The sequence below is a fragment of the Hesperophylax consimilis genome, chromosome 26, assembly GCF_061612785.1.
Source record: "Hesperophylax consimilis isolate HC1 chromosome 26, BYU_Hcon_1.0, whole genome shotgun sequence".
NCBI lineage: Eukaryota > Metazoa > Arthropoda > Insecta > Trichoptera > Limnephilidae > Hesperophylax > Hesperophylax consimilis.
Genome location: NC_142861.1, coordinates 13,966,464 through 13,982,566, shown reverse-complemented (window position 1 = coordinate 13,982,566; position 16,103 = coordinate 13,966,464). Strand labels below are relative to the sequence as shown.

Sequence of the window (16,103 nt, the reverse complement as noted above, 5' to 3'; positions counted from 1 at the left end):
TTATTTGTTCAACATTAATATTTGTATTCTTAATACAGTTAGGGAATACATTTATGTGTAATTTTGTACCGGAAGAACAATAATTTCCTTCTTGGAATGTGTATTATTTCAAGAAAAATATATTTTCATGTAATTCGAGAACAATAGAATTGCTATACATTGCTACACAATTAGATTATTTAAGTCTTTGATAAAAATAGTTTTCGATTAAGGCTCTTTCTTATTTATTTATAATATAATTTTATGTTCAAAAGCCTCACTCTTAAACCAAACTACCGTTTACAATAAGTTCTCTAACAATATTCACACTCCTAATATAAAGTGCTACTAAATAAATATCACCCTCCGAATAAAATATTATCTATTCCTCCAACTATATGAAAAGATTAGATTCAATAAGAATATAATTTAGAATCAATTTGGGAGGCGGGCTTGGGTACCGCCGCCCCGTGAACCATTTATTGGATAACCAACACCTCTGCCATAAGTCACCCCGAGAGGGTGCCCGGATTCATCGGGTGAGGTGTGTTCAGCATGCACCTGCCCACCAGCTGCGTGGCGTGCTAGATTGGGAGGCTGGTTTGGGTACCGCCGCCCCGTGAACCATTTATTGGATAACCAACACCTCTGCCATAAGTCACCCCGAGAGGGTGCCCGGATTCATCGGGTGAGGTGTGTTCAGCATGCACCTGCCCACCAGCTGCGTGGCGTGCTAGATTGGGAGGCGGGCTTGGGTACCGCCGCCCCGTGAACCATTTATTGGATAACCAACACCTCTGCCATAAGTCACCCCGAGAGGGTGCCCGGATTCATCGGGTGAGGTGTGTTCAGCATGCACCTGCCCACCAGCTGCGTGGCGTGCTAGATTGGGAGGCTGGTTTGGGTACCGCCGCCCCGTGAACCATCTATTGGATAACCAACACCTCTGCCATAAGTCACCCCGAGAGGGTGCCCGGATTCATCGGGTGAGGTGTGTTCAGCATGCACCTGACCACCAGCTGCGTGGCGTGCTAGATTGGGAGGCTGGTTTGGGTAGACCCTTTGACCTATCCAACTGGTCTCTCGACCCATCGCCTTGCACCGCAGTGGGAGGGATATATTCATACGTCCGTCACTCCTGAACACACTGATCCCTAGATTCCTACCCAACCCTCATACCTTTTGCCTTTCCAGAACTTCCTCTAATTCATTTCCTTAGAAAAGACGTTCCACACAGCAACCCAAAAGATGACTTAGGCCCTGAGGGAAATCAATTTCCTCGGGGCCTCCTGTGTGGGGTTAATGTAAAAAAAAAGTAGAGTTTTATATTACAAGCATTGGGGATTAAAATACGAGCATGTATATAGTAGAGTTTTACATTACAAGCATTCAGAATTAAAATACGAGCATGTATATAGTAGAGTTTTACATTACAAGCATTTAGGATTAAAGTATGAGCATGTATATATTATTTAAGAGCGCAGTCTTCCCTTACAAAATATGTTTTCACATTTAAATATTAGCAATAAGCTAGTGTATTGTGTCCATAAGAGATACAAGGAGAGCAAGATAAAGCTGAAATTACCATCGCAATCTCCACACTCAAGCAGAGCGATGTTCGGCATATACGTAATGTGTTGGAATTCAAATATTATCCAATGATGGAAAAAAGACACAGAGCTCATCCAAAGATGAATTGGCCTTATGACCTAAGGTGAGTTGCCTTTCTGATGGGTGAAGCTGCCAAGAATCGGCAAAATTGGACACGTTTGAGGGAGGCCTATGTCCAAAGCTGGGCACCAGAAGGCTTTTGAAAACTGGACATGTTTGAAGGAGGCCTGTGTCCAAAGCTGGGCGCCAGAAGGCTTTTGAAAATGCAAAAGAAGCTAATATTCATTTTTACATAACGGCATTTTCAATGGAACAATTATTTTATTGTTACATACATAATAATTCAGAAAACAGCTGGCATGAGCAGACGTTAAATTAACATGGTAAATATTAAAACTTGTAAATATGCAATCAATATTATGATTAATAAATATTATTCAAGAACAATAGGAACAGCTTTCTATGCAAAGACTACCCGTTGATTAGTGATGTAGCAAATATCCGGACATACAATTTGGTACGCCGGGGTGGAGTTTAAAAAATTTGCCAGGGGCCTGGGAATTTAAACCTACACAACTGCCTATCTACTTGAAGGGAAATAAATTATTAAACGATACACAAGCTAAATAGGGATTATAATTATTATTTTAACAATTAAATAGTTTATTTAAATACTATGTACTTCATTTGGCTTGCGCTTTAGCCTTCTCCAGGTTGTCGATCTTTTTACTGATGGCCGCCAGGTTTTCCATGACGGTGAGGGACACTCGGTTGTAGGTTTCCATGGCCTGAAGAACACTGGACTCCACCTGGAATTAAATAAAATCATGGGTTCATAAACAAATCCTTCGGACAGAACTAATCGTCAATAATATTTATTATTGCAGAAATAAAATCCCATCATTCTAGGTAGGTACTCATCATCATTATGTAAGAGTAATAAATGACTCTAGAGCAAAGCCAACAATGACCCATCGCTTAAAAATGTCTATATATGGAAAATAGACTTGCTAACCTCATTTTTATTTTCAGTTAAAAGGTATCTCTAATTAAATTGTACATAGCATCCAGAAACTAGTGGTATAAGCGAGAAACTGGTGAATCTACATCACATTTTGAGTTGAATTTTCTTTGTTTTAAGCTTTCGTTTTCAAGTGATTCGAGTCTGAATTTGGAAATTTGTTGTGAAATCAAATTCAAAGTATTTGATCGCTGCAGGGTTACTAGCAGCTGTTTACTGTCTTTTAAAATGCAAATTGAAGCATAAACCGGGCTTCGAAAGTTTTTTAAACCCTTGCCAAAAAATGGAAAAAAGGGTTTTTTTGGGTTTTGGTGTAATGTAGATTCACAAGTTTCCCGATTGTACCACTAGTTTCCGGACGCCATGTATAATAAGCAAGGGGGCAAATTCTGGACCTGATGTGAATATTGCACAAGAGTCCCAACTACTTTCAACAATCTGGTGCCAGTGAGACTTTGGCATCCACAATTGAATCATTTATTTTTAAAAGGTTCATGTCACTCAGATCAAATTGTTGGGAAATCAATAAAAACCTTATAATTTATTTATTTGGTATTGGTGTTATTAGGTCAAATGAAAAAGGAAGTTATTAAGAATAAAAATATCAAAAAATGATTTGTGGAAACATTTGTGGAAAACGTCCTCTTTTAGTAATAAATGAAATTAAAATGTGGAAATCAGCTTTTTAATCTGGTTTTTCGGTGTTTTCTCTTTCTGTAGTTGCCCATTTTTTGATGCTGAGATAGAAATCTTGGTGTTCTCCGTCTATATATTGTATAACTTAGCGAATATAATCAATTTCTTAGTGTTTATTGCGTTTTTTCCTTCATAGGCGACTATGTAACCTGGAACGATGCAGTCATATCCCAACGTAGAATAATGGGATATTCCAAAACCGACTGATTCAGTTCTTTGAACAACTTTACCAATGAAATAATAAAATACTGAAAATTTTTCTTGAACTTCCCGGAACTAGTTTAGGTTGTTATAAATTTTACCACCGTATGGTTTCAATTTTGACCACCACAGACCACAGACCACAGACCGCACCCACCGGGAAATAGATGCAGTGCAGTAATATCAGGAATATTATCAATATGTTTCTTTAGAAAAGAACAAACTTCATTAGATCTTAGTGGTAAGTGAAAAATCACTATTTCCAGATTTCAGACTATGGATGCAAGTCGTTGACCCACAACTGCCTAAAAAATATTGCTGTCATCATGCAGTTTAGTTTCAAAGTGAGACTTTACTTGTCCAGGACATTTCTCTATATAAAACTAAAGTGAAATTTCACTTTAGTTTAGATTGAAATGGTAGAAATATTAGAAAAATTTCCATTCTTTCACAAAACATGCATGTTCATCTATAAGTCCTCTTTAATAATAAAGGATACAATTGGGGTATGATGTGAGTCTAAAGGTAGTGGGTAGGGGAATAAGATGGGGAAGAGGAAGGTGGGGCAGTACCCGGCTATTCAGATCTGGTCACCAAACATTGCTAAAGCCATTTCAAGCAATGTTTCAATTCTGAATGGTGGTCTTACACCAAGGCGATACTGAGAGTATCTTTTACTCTGGAACGTGCCGCAAGTATACTATATATTATTTTTAATTAATAAATTGTAAAAAAAACACAAATTAATCAAATAAAATTTACTTCCTCAAGCCGGGATTTGAACCGCGACCTTCGGCTAGCTAGTCGAGAGCTTTACCGCTCGACCACGGAGGCCATCAAAAAAACCACGTACCACAAAAAAATTGAATAATAATATAATGCCGTTGACTAACTTGATCGCAGTGCTCCTTGTTCTCCACGTTGCACGCCTTCAGCTTGTCGAGGGAGCGGCTTAGGGCGGTGATGTTGGCCAGCGGCTCCGAGGCCAGCACAGGGGACTTGTCTTGGCAGAGCTGCATGGCCTCACAGTGGTGCTGGATGTTCTTCTCGTTGGTCATGATGTAGTTCAACTTCAGTTTGCCGTCGCCCACCTGAAATACAGAAACACAATATTACTATAAAAATATTACAATATTACACAATAATACTACTTTACTTTGTTCACCTTAGAACAGATTCCGATAAGGTGAACACTGAAGTAAAAATAACAGAACCTATGTATCCTAAACTATAAATAAATAACGAGCGATGCTGACATCTGTCAACTAATAATTACCACTAATCCATTTTTTATATATATATAACCAACACGTCAATTTTCAGGATTCCTCAACAAATCCAACATTACCTCGGTAGTGTCATAACCCTCGCAAACCTTCACCTTATCCCTGAATTTGAACCTCGGTTAAACTTCATTGTTGGGTGATGTTGATAGTGACGCTGTAACACCGTATCCCACAAATACGGGCCAATCAGAAGGATAGTTTTTCTCACGCTACCATGTGATAGGGGTTGCCAACGTGGACGGAGCGGGCTAACGGGATGTTGAAAAGTATTCTCTCTGACGGGACCATGTTGGGTGAGGGGCGTAAGAGGGGAATGAAAAATTGTGACGCTGCCTTGTGATGAACGGGAGCATGGTCCGCTGTTGGGTCGTCTAGGATGAAGATACCTCAGGTGTCTGTGAAATCCATGTGGAGGGGGCGACGACGCGGTATCACGCGAAAATAAGTCCGCACCGCTATTACATTATTCAATGGTGTCGACCTGGAAGCTGATGTAAGCCAACCGGTACGCTCCCTTGGCGGAATTACAAAAGCTTCTTTGAGGTGGAGTGCAGGTCTGACAGCGCGTGGGAGATGAGCTTCATCAGACGAAACCTACATGACACACTTTCCGTGTTAGCATCATGATAATCATGCAATTACTTCCCCTATCTAGAGCCAGTAAAGTAGAATTTCCGGAGGTGAGGACGTTGGAACAATTTTGGAAATGGTGTGAGGATTTAATTAGGTTTTCTCTCGGGCGTGGAGGGTCCGTATAGGCCAGGGTGCCTTTATGAAATGGGCCGCCAGCTATAGGGGATAGCCCGGACACGTCGGGGTCAATGTTTGATTTCTGATCACCATTTACCGTTATTGTATTGGTTAGTGGAGAAGCCAGCGTAGTTTGAAAAAAATTTCATTCGTATAGTTTACCCTTTCTCCTTCCCCTCCCCCCCCACCGCTCATTCCTTCCCTATATTAAGACTAAGTGTCAAGTAACAAAACTAACATATATCAGAACAGATGGAGGCGACCCCGGAGCTGAGATGGCAGGGAATTCCCCGAAACCCGACAGCCTATGCATGTCGGTACAATACTATACTAATTTGTGCAATAACGAAACTATTTCATGTTCTCGGATTTATTTAAGGTCGGAAAGATTAAAACATTAATGTGACGTTTACTGTATTAGAGTTAGGCGTACTGTAGGGCAGTGCTCCGCAACCGGTGTGCCGTGGCACACTGGTGTGCCGTGAGCCGGACACAGGTGTGCCGCGGTCAAATTCAATGTATTTGACATTTTACAATATTTCATTATGTATTTAATACACAATGACAAAATATTTTTCATAATATTGTCTATTTTTCATTGTCTGCAGATACTGTTAAAAGACGTATTCACAATATATTAGGAACACTGATTAGATTATTGGCTGAAAAATTTGCACTTCAGATCAACGAAACAACCGATATTAAAAATAAAGCACAGCTGATAGCTATTGTACTTTTCGCTGACGAGGACTTTATTAAAGAACATTATTTATTTTGTAAGGAGGTTCCAGAGCAAACTACCGGTGAAGAATTTTTCCAAGTAACCGATGATTTCTTCAAAATATATAATATTAAATGGAGCAATTGCATTGCTGTTTGCACGGATGGCGCTGCGGCAATGACGGTTAGTAAAAAGGGTTCTGTCTCTTGTGTAAAACAAAAAAAATCCAACGTTACAATTTTCACACTGATGCATAACATCGAGAAGCATTGATGGTCAAAAATTTACCAGAGGAACTTTTAAATGAATGCATTAAAATCGTAAACATAATTGAATCAAGAGCCTTAAACTCGCGAATCTTTGGAATACTCTGTGCAGAAATGGGAGCTGAATATGAATCCTTATTGTTTTATACTGAAATTCGTTGGCTATCCCGAGGCAAAGTTTTGGCTAGATTGCTTGAGCTTCGTCATGAAGTGTGTGAGTTTCTTTTAAATCAAACTATATCAGCACCTCGATGATAATTACTGGATAGCTAAACTTGCATACATGGCTAATATATTCGAGCATTTGAATGAACTTAATAACGAACTTCGGCAGAAAGAGTTAGTACCAAAGTTAGCCCAAAGGATCAAGGTTAGTACAATTGAAAACAAACAATTAACTGTGGATCTGGCCCAACAACATTTAAGTATGCTTCAGCAGAAATTTGGTCGATATTTTTATTCCATTAATACGGAACAATACGATTGGATTCGAAATCCTTTTGCAACCAATGCAATAAATTCTACGGAAGCACTGCCTCTGCAAATTCGAGTGGAATTTACAGATTTAAATAATGACATGACATTAAAACTTCACTTCTCCGAAGATCAATTAGATGTTTTCTGGATTTACGTTAAAAAAGAATATCCTCACATTTCCGTCAAAGCATTCTTAACACTACTTCCATTTTCAACGACATATTTATGTGAGCAAAGTTTTTCAACGCTTGTATTAATTAAAAATGATAAGCGGTCATGATTAAAAGGTCTTGACCAAGAACTTAGGGTTGCGTTGTCAAAAATCGAGCCGAATATAAAACTTTTGTGTTCATTGAAACAAGCGCAGGTCAATTGAATCCTATAATTTCTATACCCGCTATATCCGATTTTTTGACAAAATGATCTGAGTATGACATCTTGTTCACATTTTTGCGAGCAACAAGAGGAGCCTAAAATTGAGTTTCAAAACCCTCCTTTTCGCGACCAAAAACCATGTTTAAACTGCGAGTGAGAAACCAAATCCGCTATATCATACAGAAAGTTACTATCAAAACCCGCTATATCGGATTCAACGAATCACAAGCAGTTATTTTGCCAAAATACAATATGGCCGCCGCTCTGACGCCACGCTCGTGTTACAAAATGATCTACGCGTGAGTTTCTAAACCCGCCATGTCGGCTCAGTTGACTATCAAAATCACGAAGTGAGTATCAAAATCCGCTATATCCATTTTATTTATCGAAATAACTTAATTATTGCTAGACATATATAGAAAAATAAATGCTTTTCGAAATTTTATTACTCCAATTCATTATATAAAAAATTGTAATGCATTTACTTATGTACGCTAGAGATGTGACAGTTTTTTGCGGTATTCTCCAAATCAATGAAAGTTGATATAGCGGGTATAGAAATTACACGACTCAATTTAACAATTCATCGTTAATTAATTTATTATTATTTTATAATAATTATTAAGATTGCGTAAAAATAAAAATGTTATATTTATATGTATGTATGTATACTTTTCTAATAAAAAACAAGAAATTATTGTAAAATTTGTGTATCAATTTAATATCTATATATTTTAGCTTTTGGTGTGCCGCGGAATTCTAGAAAGAAATTTGGTGTGTCGTAGGCGAGAAAAGGTTGCGGAGCACTGCTGTAGGGGACGAGAGTAGGTTAGGCGCGCAGTTTTGTTAGAAAAGTTTTAACAATTTCAATGGTAAAGAGATCACTCACTCTAATTAAACGGAACTGGATTACCACAAACATATGCATTAATAGCTCGTTCATATAGGGGGAGTCCTCTTCATATGAACTTCAAAACCAAAAAAGATTACACAACGCTGAAAAAGGAGCATTATTGCAGCCGTGGCCAGGATGCTACAACATTTTACAAATCAGACAGAAGAAATCATCATTATTTTTACATAGGTAGAGACTAGGGCCATCACAGGGTTAAAGAGAAAAATAAGAACAAGACGCACAATATGCCTATATTATATAATGTAATATGGCAGACTGGGATGGCACTATCCTCCCAGTTCTGCTGAATTAAAAACTTCAATAAAACAAAAGCTAAATTCCACATCCAACATTGTTGGAACCATAGAAATTATTACAGAAACAATTCTTTATCCCAAAGGCAAAAAGGCACCATTGCTTTTGGGAAGGATATAATACTTGGAGAAATACCTTAATACAGCCCAATCTACATTTTTAATATGTAGGTACTTTATTAAATTTTGAGTTTTAACTGCAAATAGCAAGTATCGAAATACCTTTTAGGGAATTATTGAAAGCAACATAGGGAAAAAACCAACAAAGCATTATATTTTTTCTTCTTTAATAATTTCAAAATTACTTTGTGGTGTCATCTTAATTATATAAAAATAAAATAATTTGTATGCGCCACTATTTAATCAAAATGATCAACATGCTTCAAAACAAAAGGTTTCTTTGTCAGGATAGACAAATAAGTTTAGGCAGTAATTATTCGAGATCGCTGGCCACGCTTAATACATTTTTTTAAATAAAACATTTTTACTCACCTTAATTACTATAAAAGGCAACTATCTGCATTTGGGACATTTTAATTTAACATTCTCATTTTCAATTAAGTAAAATGAAAATTCGCTTTGGTTGAATGGGATGACAGCCATTTATAAGCGTGGCTCATTTACCAGCGATCCTGAATAATTACCGTGAGAACTAATACGTACCTAAAGACAACATTTTTAATGAGCGGTGATTGATTAGATATTATTATTTAAAAATATATATAAACTCAATTAAATTATAATAAATGGGTATTTTTTGCATTTATGTATACAGCAAAAACTTTTAAAAAAGAAAAACAAACAAATGTATAAATACCATGTTCACGTATTGTGGATCAAGATAACCATTGAGTTCATCAAGTCGTTTGTTTATTTCAGTTATCTTTTCCCGCCCTGAAGTAACACTGTTTAACACAGTTTCTGCGTGTGATAGCTGGTCGACAGCAGAAGTCTCGTACTGTTCTTCCGGAGAGTAACCCATTTTACACTCCAACTCGCCGATTCTGTTTTCAATCACAAGCAATGGGTCCATCTAGAAAATAATAACAATTTATCTAATGGTTGATAAGACTCCTGATGAAAAATAAACAAAATTCAATCGAGAAACATAACCTGTGTGCCGTTGAGAAAGCTTACCTTAAGTTATTGTGATAGAATTATTTATTTTCAGAGAGACGATTCACCAATATTCATTTGACAGTTCTGAGACGTCTGAGATCTGTGGATCTGACACAAAATTTGACAGCAGTTAGGTTTATCCATAAACAAACCACGGTTTGTCTATGAATCGTGAGCAACGACCATAAATAAACTAATTACGCAACGACCAACAGTGTTGCCAACTCAACTACTTCAAAATATGCTAGAGTGATGGGAAAAATGCCACAAATATGCTAAATTTCTTTAAAAAATGCCAAAAAAAAAAGCCAACATACATTTAACTTAGTATTTATTGAGAAATATGGTGATGGGAAAAATGCTAAATTACTTTAAAAAATGCCAAAAAAAAGCTAACATAAATTTAACTTAGAAATAAAATCAGTGAAATAAAATATCAATATCTTCATCTTCTTCTTCATCATTAACAGCAGCTGATGTGGAAGGCTGAGAGACGGAGTCGTAATTTTCTTTGGTCCCAATGCAGCATAGTACTTCGTCAGGAACAGTGTACGAATAACAGCACTTTCCTGCTCTCTTTAGGCCAAATCTCACGTATAAAATGGCATTCAGGGTTCTCACCGCCAAAAGATTTCGGAGTTTTGTTTTGACCAAACTCATTTGGCTAAATACACGTTCAATGTCCTCATTTGAATGCGGCAATGTTAAAATAGACATTGCAAACTGACATAAATCATCGAAGGGGTTATTATTAGCTGCATCTTTATATTGCATGACTCTATTCCAACACTCTACAGTGGAAGTCAAAGATTCCCATTTAATGTAAACTATGTTTCTCCATTGAGACACTAGTTTTTCAATCGATATCATTTTTGTTAGTTAGAAAATTGGTTTTTATTATTTTCATGTTTCTGTAAAAATAAGCCAAATAAATATGCTAAAAGCATAAAAGTTATGCTAAACATGGAGTAATTATGCCAAATTTAGCATATAATATGCTAACTTGGCAACGCTAACGACCAAGAGCATATTATATAAACCAAAAGTAAAAAGGCATATTATTATTGACCGCTTCATTGATGATCATAAATAAGAGATCGACAGAAGATTTGAAAACATAAAAAAGGGCAGAATTGAACGTCGACAGATTTTGTTAAAAATATATTTGAAACTTGCTTTGGACAAAGTTTGAAAGAAAATATTTCGTTAAATTTTACAACAAGTACAGTTAAAAAATATCTAAATTTGTTGTTAATTCTCGACAAAGCAGAGAAAATTATGTGAAACGGATCCCGCGAAGATAAAGGAAATAGTGTTTTTGTTAAATTATGTTTATGTTTTACCTATGTTATGTTATGTCTATGGTAGGTTTATGTTAATGATATGTTATGATATGTTCATGGTATGTTTGTGTTATGTTTATCTTTATGTTTTATAATCACATTTGTTTACTCCCATATGCTGTGTTTGCTTATAAGATTGCCAATTTCATAGTTCTGTTTAAAAAAAGCGCTACTAATTTTAGAAAAATCTTTGGTTAAATAACGAAAAGCGCCCACTTATATTGTACACAGGTTACTATTTTTATAATTTTGTGATAACCTACTGTTACCAGCTCTGTACCGTTTATGTTAACTATGTTATGTTATGTTTATGTCATGTTTATGTCATGTTTATGTTATGTTTATTTCAATGTTTATGTTATGTTTATGTTATGTTTATGTTTATGTTATGTATGTTATGTTATGTATGTTATGTTTATGTTTATGTTATGTTATGTTATGTTATGTTAATGTTATGTTATGTTATGTTATGTTATGTTATGTTATGTTATGTTATGTTATGTTATGTTATGTTATGTTATGTTATGTTATGTTATGTTATGTTATGTTATGTTATGTTATGTTATGTTATGTTATGTTATGTTATGTTATGTTTTGTTATGTTTAGTTATGTTTAGTTATGTTATGTTATGTTATGTTATGTTATGTTATGTTATGTTATGTTATGTTATGTTATGTTATGTTATGTCATGTTATGTTATGTTTATGATGTGTATACAATTATATTCTGTAATTTGTTGTATTTGTAAGAAAAATGTTAATTGTGTATGGCCATACAAATATAACACTAATCTGATAAACAAAGCAGTTGTCATCAAAATACCAGGATCAAAAACAAGAAATAAAAAGACTTCACAACATTGTCATATCAAACAATTGTACTTTGCATAAGCTTTACATATTATAATATAATATAATATAACAAAATATAACGTATTATAAAAAAAAAATTAAATCTGAAAATAAATTTTGAAATACGTTTCTTACAAACCGCATAATCGATCTTATAATTATAATTATGCTAGTTAAACCGGGACTCGCTCACACATAAAATTACAGTTTTATCTGCAAACGCAATTAACAAGGAAACCATTTTTCTGTTTGAAGTGCAGTTATAACCATTTTCGTGTTCTAGGTGTAGTTTTAATAAAAGTTGGAGTCGTGCACAAGAATTCACTCTAAAATTAAAACCGATTTTGTGCTCTGAATGTAAAGATAAAATTACATCCAATAAATTAAAATGAAATCCATCCGCAGACCAGGAAAAACTGTGGTTTTAAAATTCTAGCTCAAAAAATCGGAGGATCATTTTCGTGTTGTGGATGTAGTTTTATTAAAGTAGAGAAAACCAGTTTTGTGGTCAGAACGTAACGATAAAATTCCAGCTGCCGATTCATCTGCTGACGCATTTTGAAAGAAAACATTATCGTGTTCAAAGTGCAGTTATAAAATCCAAGATGAAATCATTTTCATGTGTTGGTTGTGATTTTAATAAAAGATGACTCCTAAGCAGAATCAAAACTGGTTTAAACTCTTACGTTTAAACCAGTCTTGTGTTTTGAACTTAAAATTCGATTCGCGGACTAATCTGTAGACGCAACTCAGGGTCGAGAATTATTTTATATAGAGTCCATCTTTAGTGACCTTTTTATAGGATTAAATGAATTTATCAGCCATAAAATAATAAAACACCGAGCGCCGTGAAAATTGAAACACATGTTCAACATGTTTTGAGTTTTGACGTTTCCATGAGTTTCCGCTGCAGGTTGCCTGTCTCGCTCTACAATTGATTATTTTTAATTGATTTTACTAATAAAATGGAAGATGACGAGTATTTCACAGGCGCAGAACTTCAAATCCCTCCGATCAAATACGAGTGTAAGTGATTTGATTTATTAAAAGTGAGCTTTTTAACTACATTTGTCGCTGTTGCGGGATTATTTTGTCATATTGCGTCACTCTTGCACACAAAGCTTTGCCACTGACGCATTGGGATAAGTAGGTACCTTCTCTGGTAGTTTTTGGCGGGTAAATAGTATCATTAAAAATCTAATAGACCACCACATAATGTAATTATTAGCTAGTGTCGATTGGAGAGAAGTTTTGAAATGAAAATATATATAAACCAACACGTAACTTAATTTTTACTTTTCGTTTTTCCCTCAAATTTTAATCATATTCAACCTAGGATCTCATAATAAATTGTACAGCACCCTTGAGGTGATTTACAAATTATCCAATTATTATTAGTAGTAATATAATATCCGTTGATTTCGTGCGTAACTACGAATGTGAGTTTTAAAAATTGGAACTAATAAAATTTATCAATTAATACTAATTTACCAACGACGGATTGTTTTACAGAATTTGAATAATTCATTAAATTTGAAAGTTAGGACGGGTTGTTTCGGAGAATCTGAACAATTCATCAAATTTCAACGTTCATTTTCAAGATCTGTGAAAGATTTTTTCAAGTTCTGTTTTTATTTCAGTTTTGTCAAGCATCTAGCCTACAATGATATAAAAACAGAACTTGAATAAATCTTTCACAGAACCCGGAAATGAACGTTGAAATTTGATGAATTGTTCAGATTCTCCGAAACAACCCGTCCTAAATGTCTAAGTTCTGTGAAAATCCTATTCAAGTTCTGTTACTATCCAAGTACTGTGAAATATCCGGCCCATGATGAATTAATAACAGAACTTAGATAAAAAAATTCCACAGTAGGTATTTAATTTAAAAATTTAAATATGATGAATTGTTCAAATTCTGTGAAACAACCCATTCTAATAAATTTTACATTTAATTTATGTGTCCTTCAAATCCAAATAAGCATTAAAGTACCTACCTAGAATATAAAGGACAATTATTTTTATTCTATATTTGAAATATGTCCCTACCTAATCATAATTTCTCAGTTTTCATCTTAGCAAGACAAATTGCTCAAGTTATATGTTGTGATTTTTGCACCTTACTATATATAGCTGGTATTTTTTTTAAATGAATCTATGTATAGGCATATTATATTTACGTATAATAATTTTCTCTGGACATTTAATATAATAAATAAAATAAAATATAATATTTCTTTCTTTTCTAGACCTTGATCACACGGCAGACGTCCAGTAAGTGCAAATAGTAATAATGAGTGTTTACATTAATGGTAACACTAACTAAAAATTATGTTCATATTATTTAGTATTTAATCCTGTTTATAGGAGAATAACTAACACATTTGAAAAATAAATTTGTAATAAAATGCAACCCCCATCAATATTTAAAATAAATTATATCTATTATTTATCCAAAAAGTAGGTTACAAAAGGGGAAATCATAGTGGATTTAAAATATTTATTTTTATTTCTTTGATGAAATTACGGGTTTACGAAAATTTAACCAAAGTATTACACTATAATGTCTTATTCCCAAATCTAATATTTTTTCTTACGTGCATCATAGTTATAACAATGGATATTCATATTTTTAAAACAATGATTGGATTAAAACATACTTTGAAACACATGGCCCGAGCTTGGTAAACCTGAAACTAATAAGCACTCATTTAATCAATAGCTCCATGACAGTATTTTCATACTAGCACTCCATTTAAGGTTCACATTTAATTGATTATTCATTCATAGGAAAAGTCATACAAACATAATGGTGTCATAAAAATTCAATACAGTAAGATTATATTTTAATGCCAATGAATGATAAATTAAATAATAGAATGGAAGATACTTTTTAAAAATTGCTTGTCACATCTAAATGAATAGCCGGGTTCTCCCCAACCTTATTCTTCTACTTAGTACTTCCTTCTCTTTCTTGTTCCCTTCTACTTAAAAAATACTCATAAAATTCCCCAATTGGAGTGTCCTAATAGCTCCACTGGCTGCGGCAGTAGGTCACTTATGCAGTGTAACATAAAATATTTACTTACTAAATTTAATTCATTTTTGAAGCGGTAAGGTCTAGCCAAAAAAATTGCAGGTTTGTAAAAAAATAATTAGTTCTTAAATATTACCATGGAATTGTAAAGAAATAAGAAGTGGATACTAATATTATAGTCCTACCTAACATTTTTTCTAAAACAGTCTTTTTTATCAAGCAAGTATTTTTGTTAGGTTTTACACAAAATATTAAAATTGTCACTAATTTAAATCTCATGGAAAGCTAATACTGCTTTGTTAGCATACTTTAAAAAAGTTATCATTCATTTATTTATATAAATAGCACAAAACAGTTCAAGAAAAATTTTATTTGTTGGTTGGAAAATTATCACAAAGCAATAAATAAGTCATCCATTTGTAATATAAAAAAACATTAACATTTCCTTGATATATTGTGTGTTGTACGTAATGTGTACATTTTTGTAATAATTTAATTTAATAAATAATATCTATAATATAATATTATTATCTAGGTACTTACATGGCCAATCCTCTTTCAACAGAAGATTCATACATTCAGAAGGTTTAGTTTTAAAACTAGAAAATTGATGATAATACATTAATAGTCATTATTAATTTCTTTATCCAACACATAAATGATATTAATTCTTTTTTTATATATTTTTTTCAATTAAAAAAATTGTTTTCATATTTTCAGGATTCATTCATGGGGGAATACTTTAATCGAAGCCTTTGAACAAAGTGGAATGGCAATGTTTGCATACATGACGGAAATTGAGTATGTGGAAATGAAGAAATGCGAAGAAATTGAAGTAGAAGCAGATGATATGCTCGGACTTCTATATCGTTTTCTAGATGAACTGCTCTTTTTGTTTTCGGCCGAACCCTTTCTGATCTGTAGAAAGCTGCAGATTTTAGAATTCAACACCAGCGAATTCCGGATTCGATGCAAGTGTTTTGGGGAGGAGTTCACCCTCGGGAAGCATCCCCAAGGAACAGAAGTCAAAGCGATCACTTATTCTGCTATGCAAATTGTTGAACCTACACAAGATTCGCCTTATGAAATATTTGTAATCATTGACATTTAATTCTGAATAAATATAATGTATTTAAATTTCGTGTTTTCATCAATATTGA

The 16,103-nt window shown here is 34.2% G+C and overlaps 2 protein-coding genes across 2 annotated transcripts; one reads left to right on the top strand and one right to left on the bottom strand.

The window, feature by feature from the left end:
- Nucleotides 1-12: 12 nt before the first annotated feature.
- Nucleotides 13-9,848, bottom strand: DCTN3-p24 (Dynactin 3, p24 subunit). The gene is made up of 4 exons (XM_089647702.1): nt 9,731-9,848; nt 9,410-9,627; nt 4,402-4,599; nt 13-2,399 (listed from the first exon to the last, which is right to left on the bottom strand). Exons 2-4 carry the CDS (start codon nt 9,623-9,625, stop codon nt 2,274-2,276), a joined length of 540 nt encoding a protein of 179 aa, XP_089503828.1. The 5' UTR covers nt 9,626-9,627; nt 9,731-9,848; the 3' UTR covers nt 13-2,273.
- A 2,918-nt stretch (nt 9,849-12,766) lies between these two features.
- Archease (protein archease) lies at nt 12,767-16,080 on the top strand. The gene is made up of 3 exons (XM_089647540.1): nt 12,767-12,932; nt 14,156-14,180; nt 15,664-16,080. Exons 1-3 carry the CDS (start codon nt 12,872-12,874, stop codon nt 16,052-16,054), a joined length of 477 nt encoding a protein of 158 aa, XP_089503666.1. The 5' UTR covers nt 12,767-12,871; the 3' UTR covers nt 16,055-16,080.
- Nucleotides 16,081-16,103: the final 23 nt, after the last annotated feature.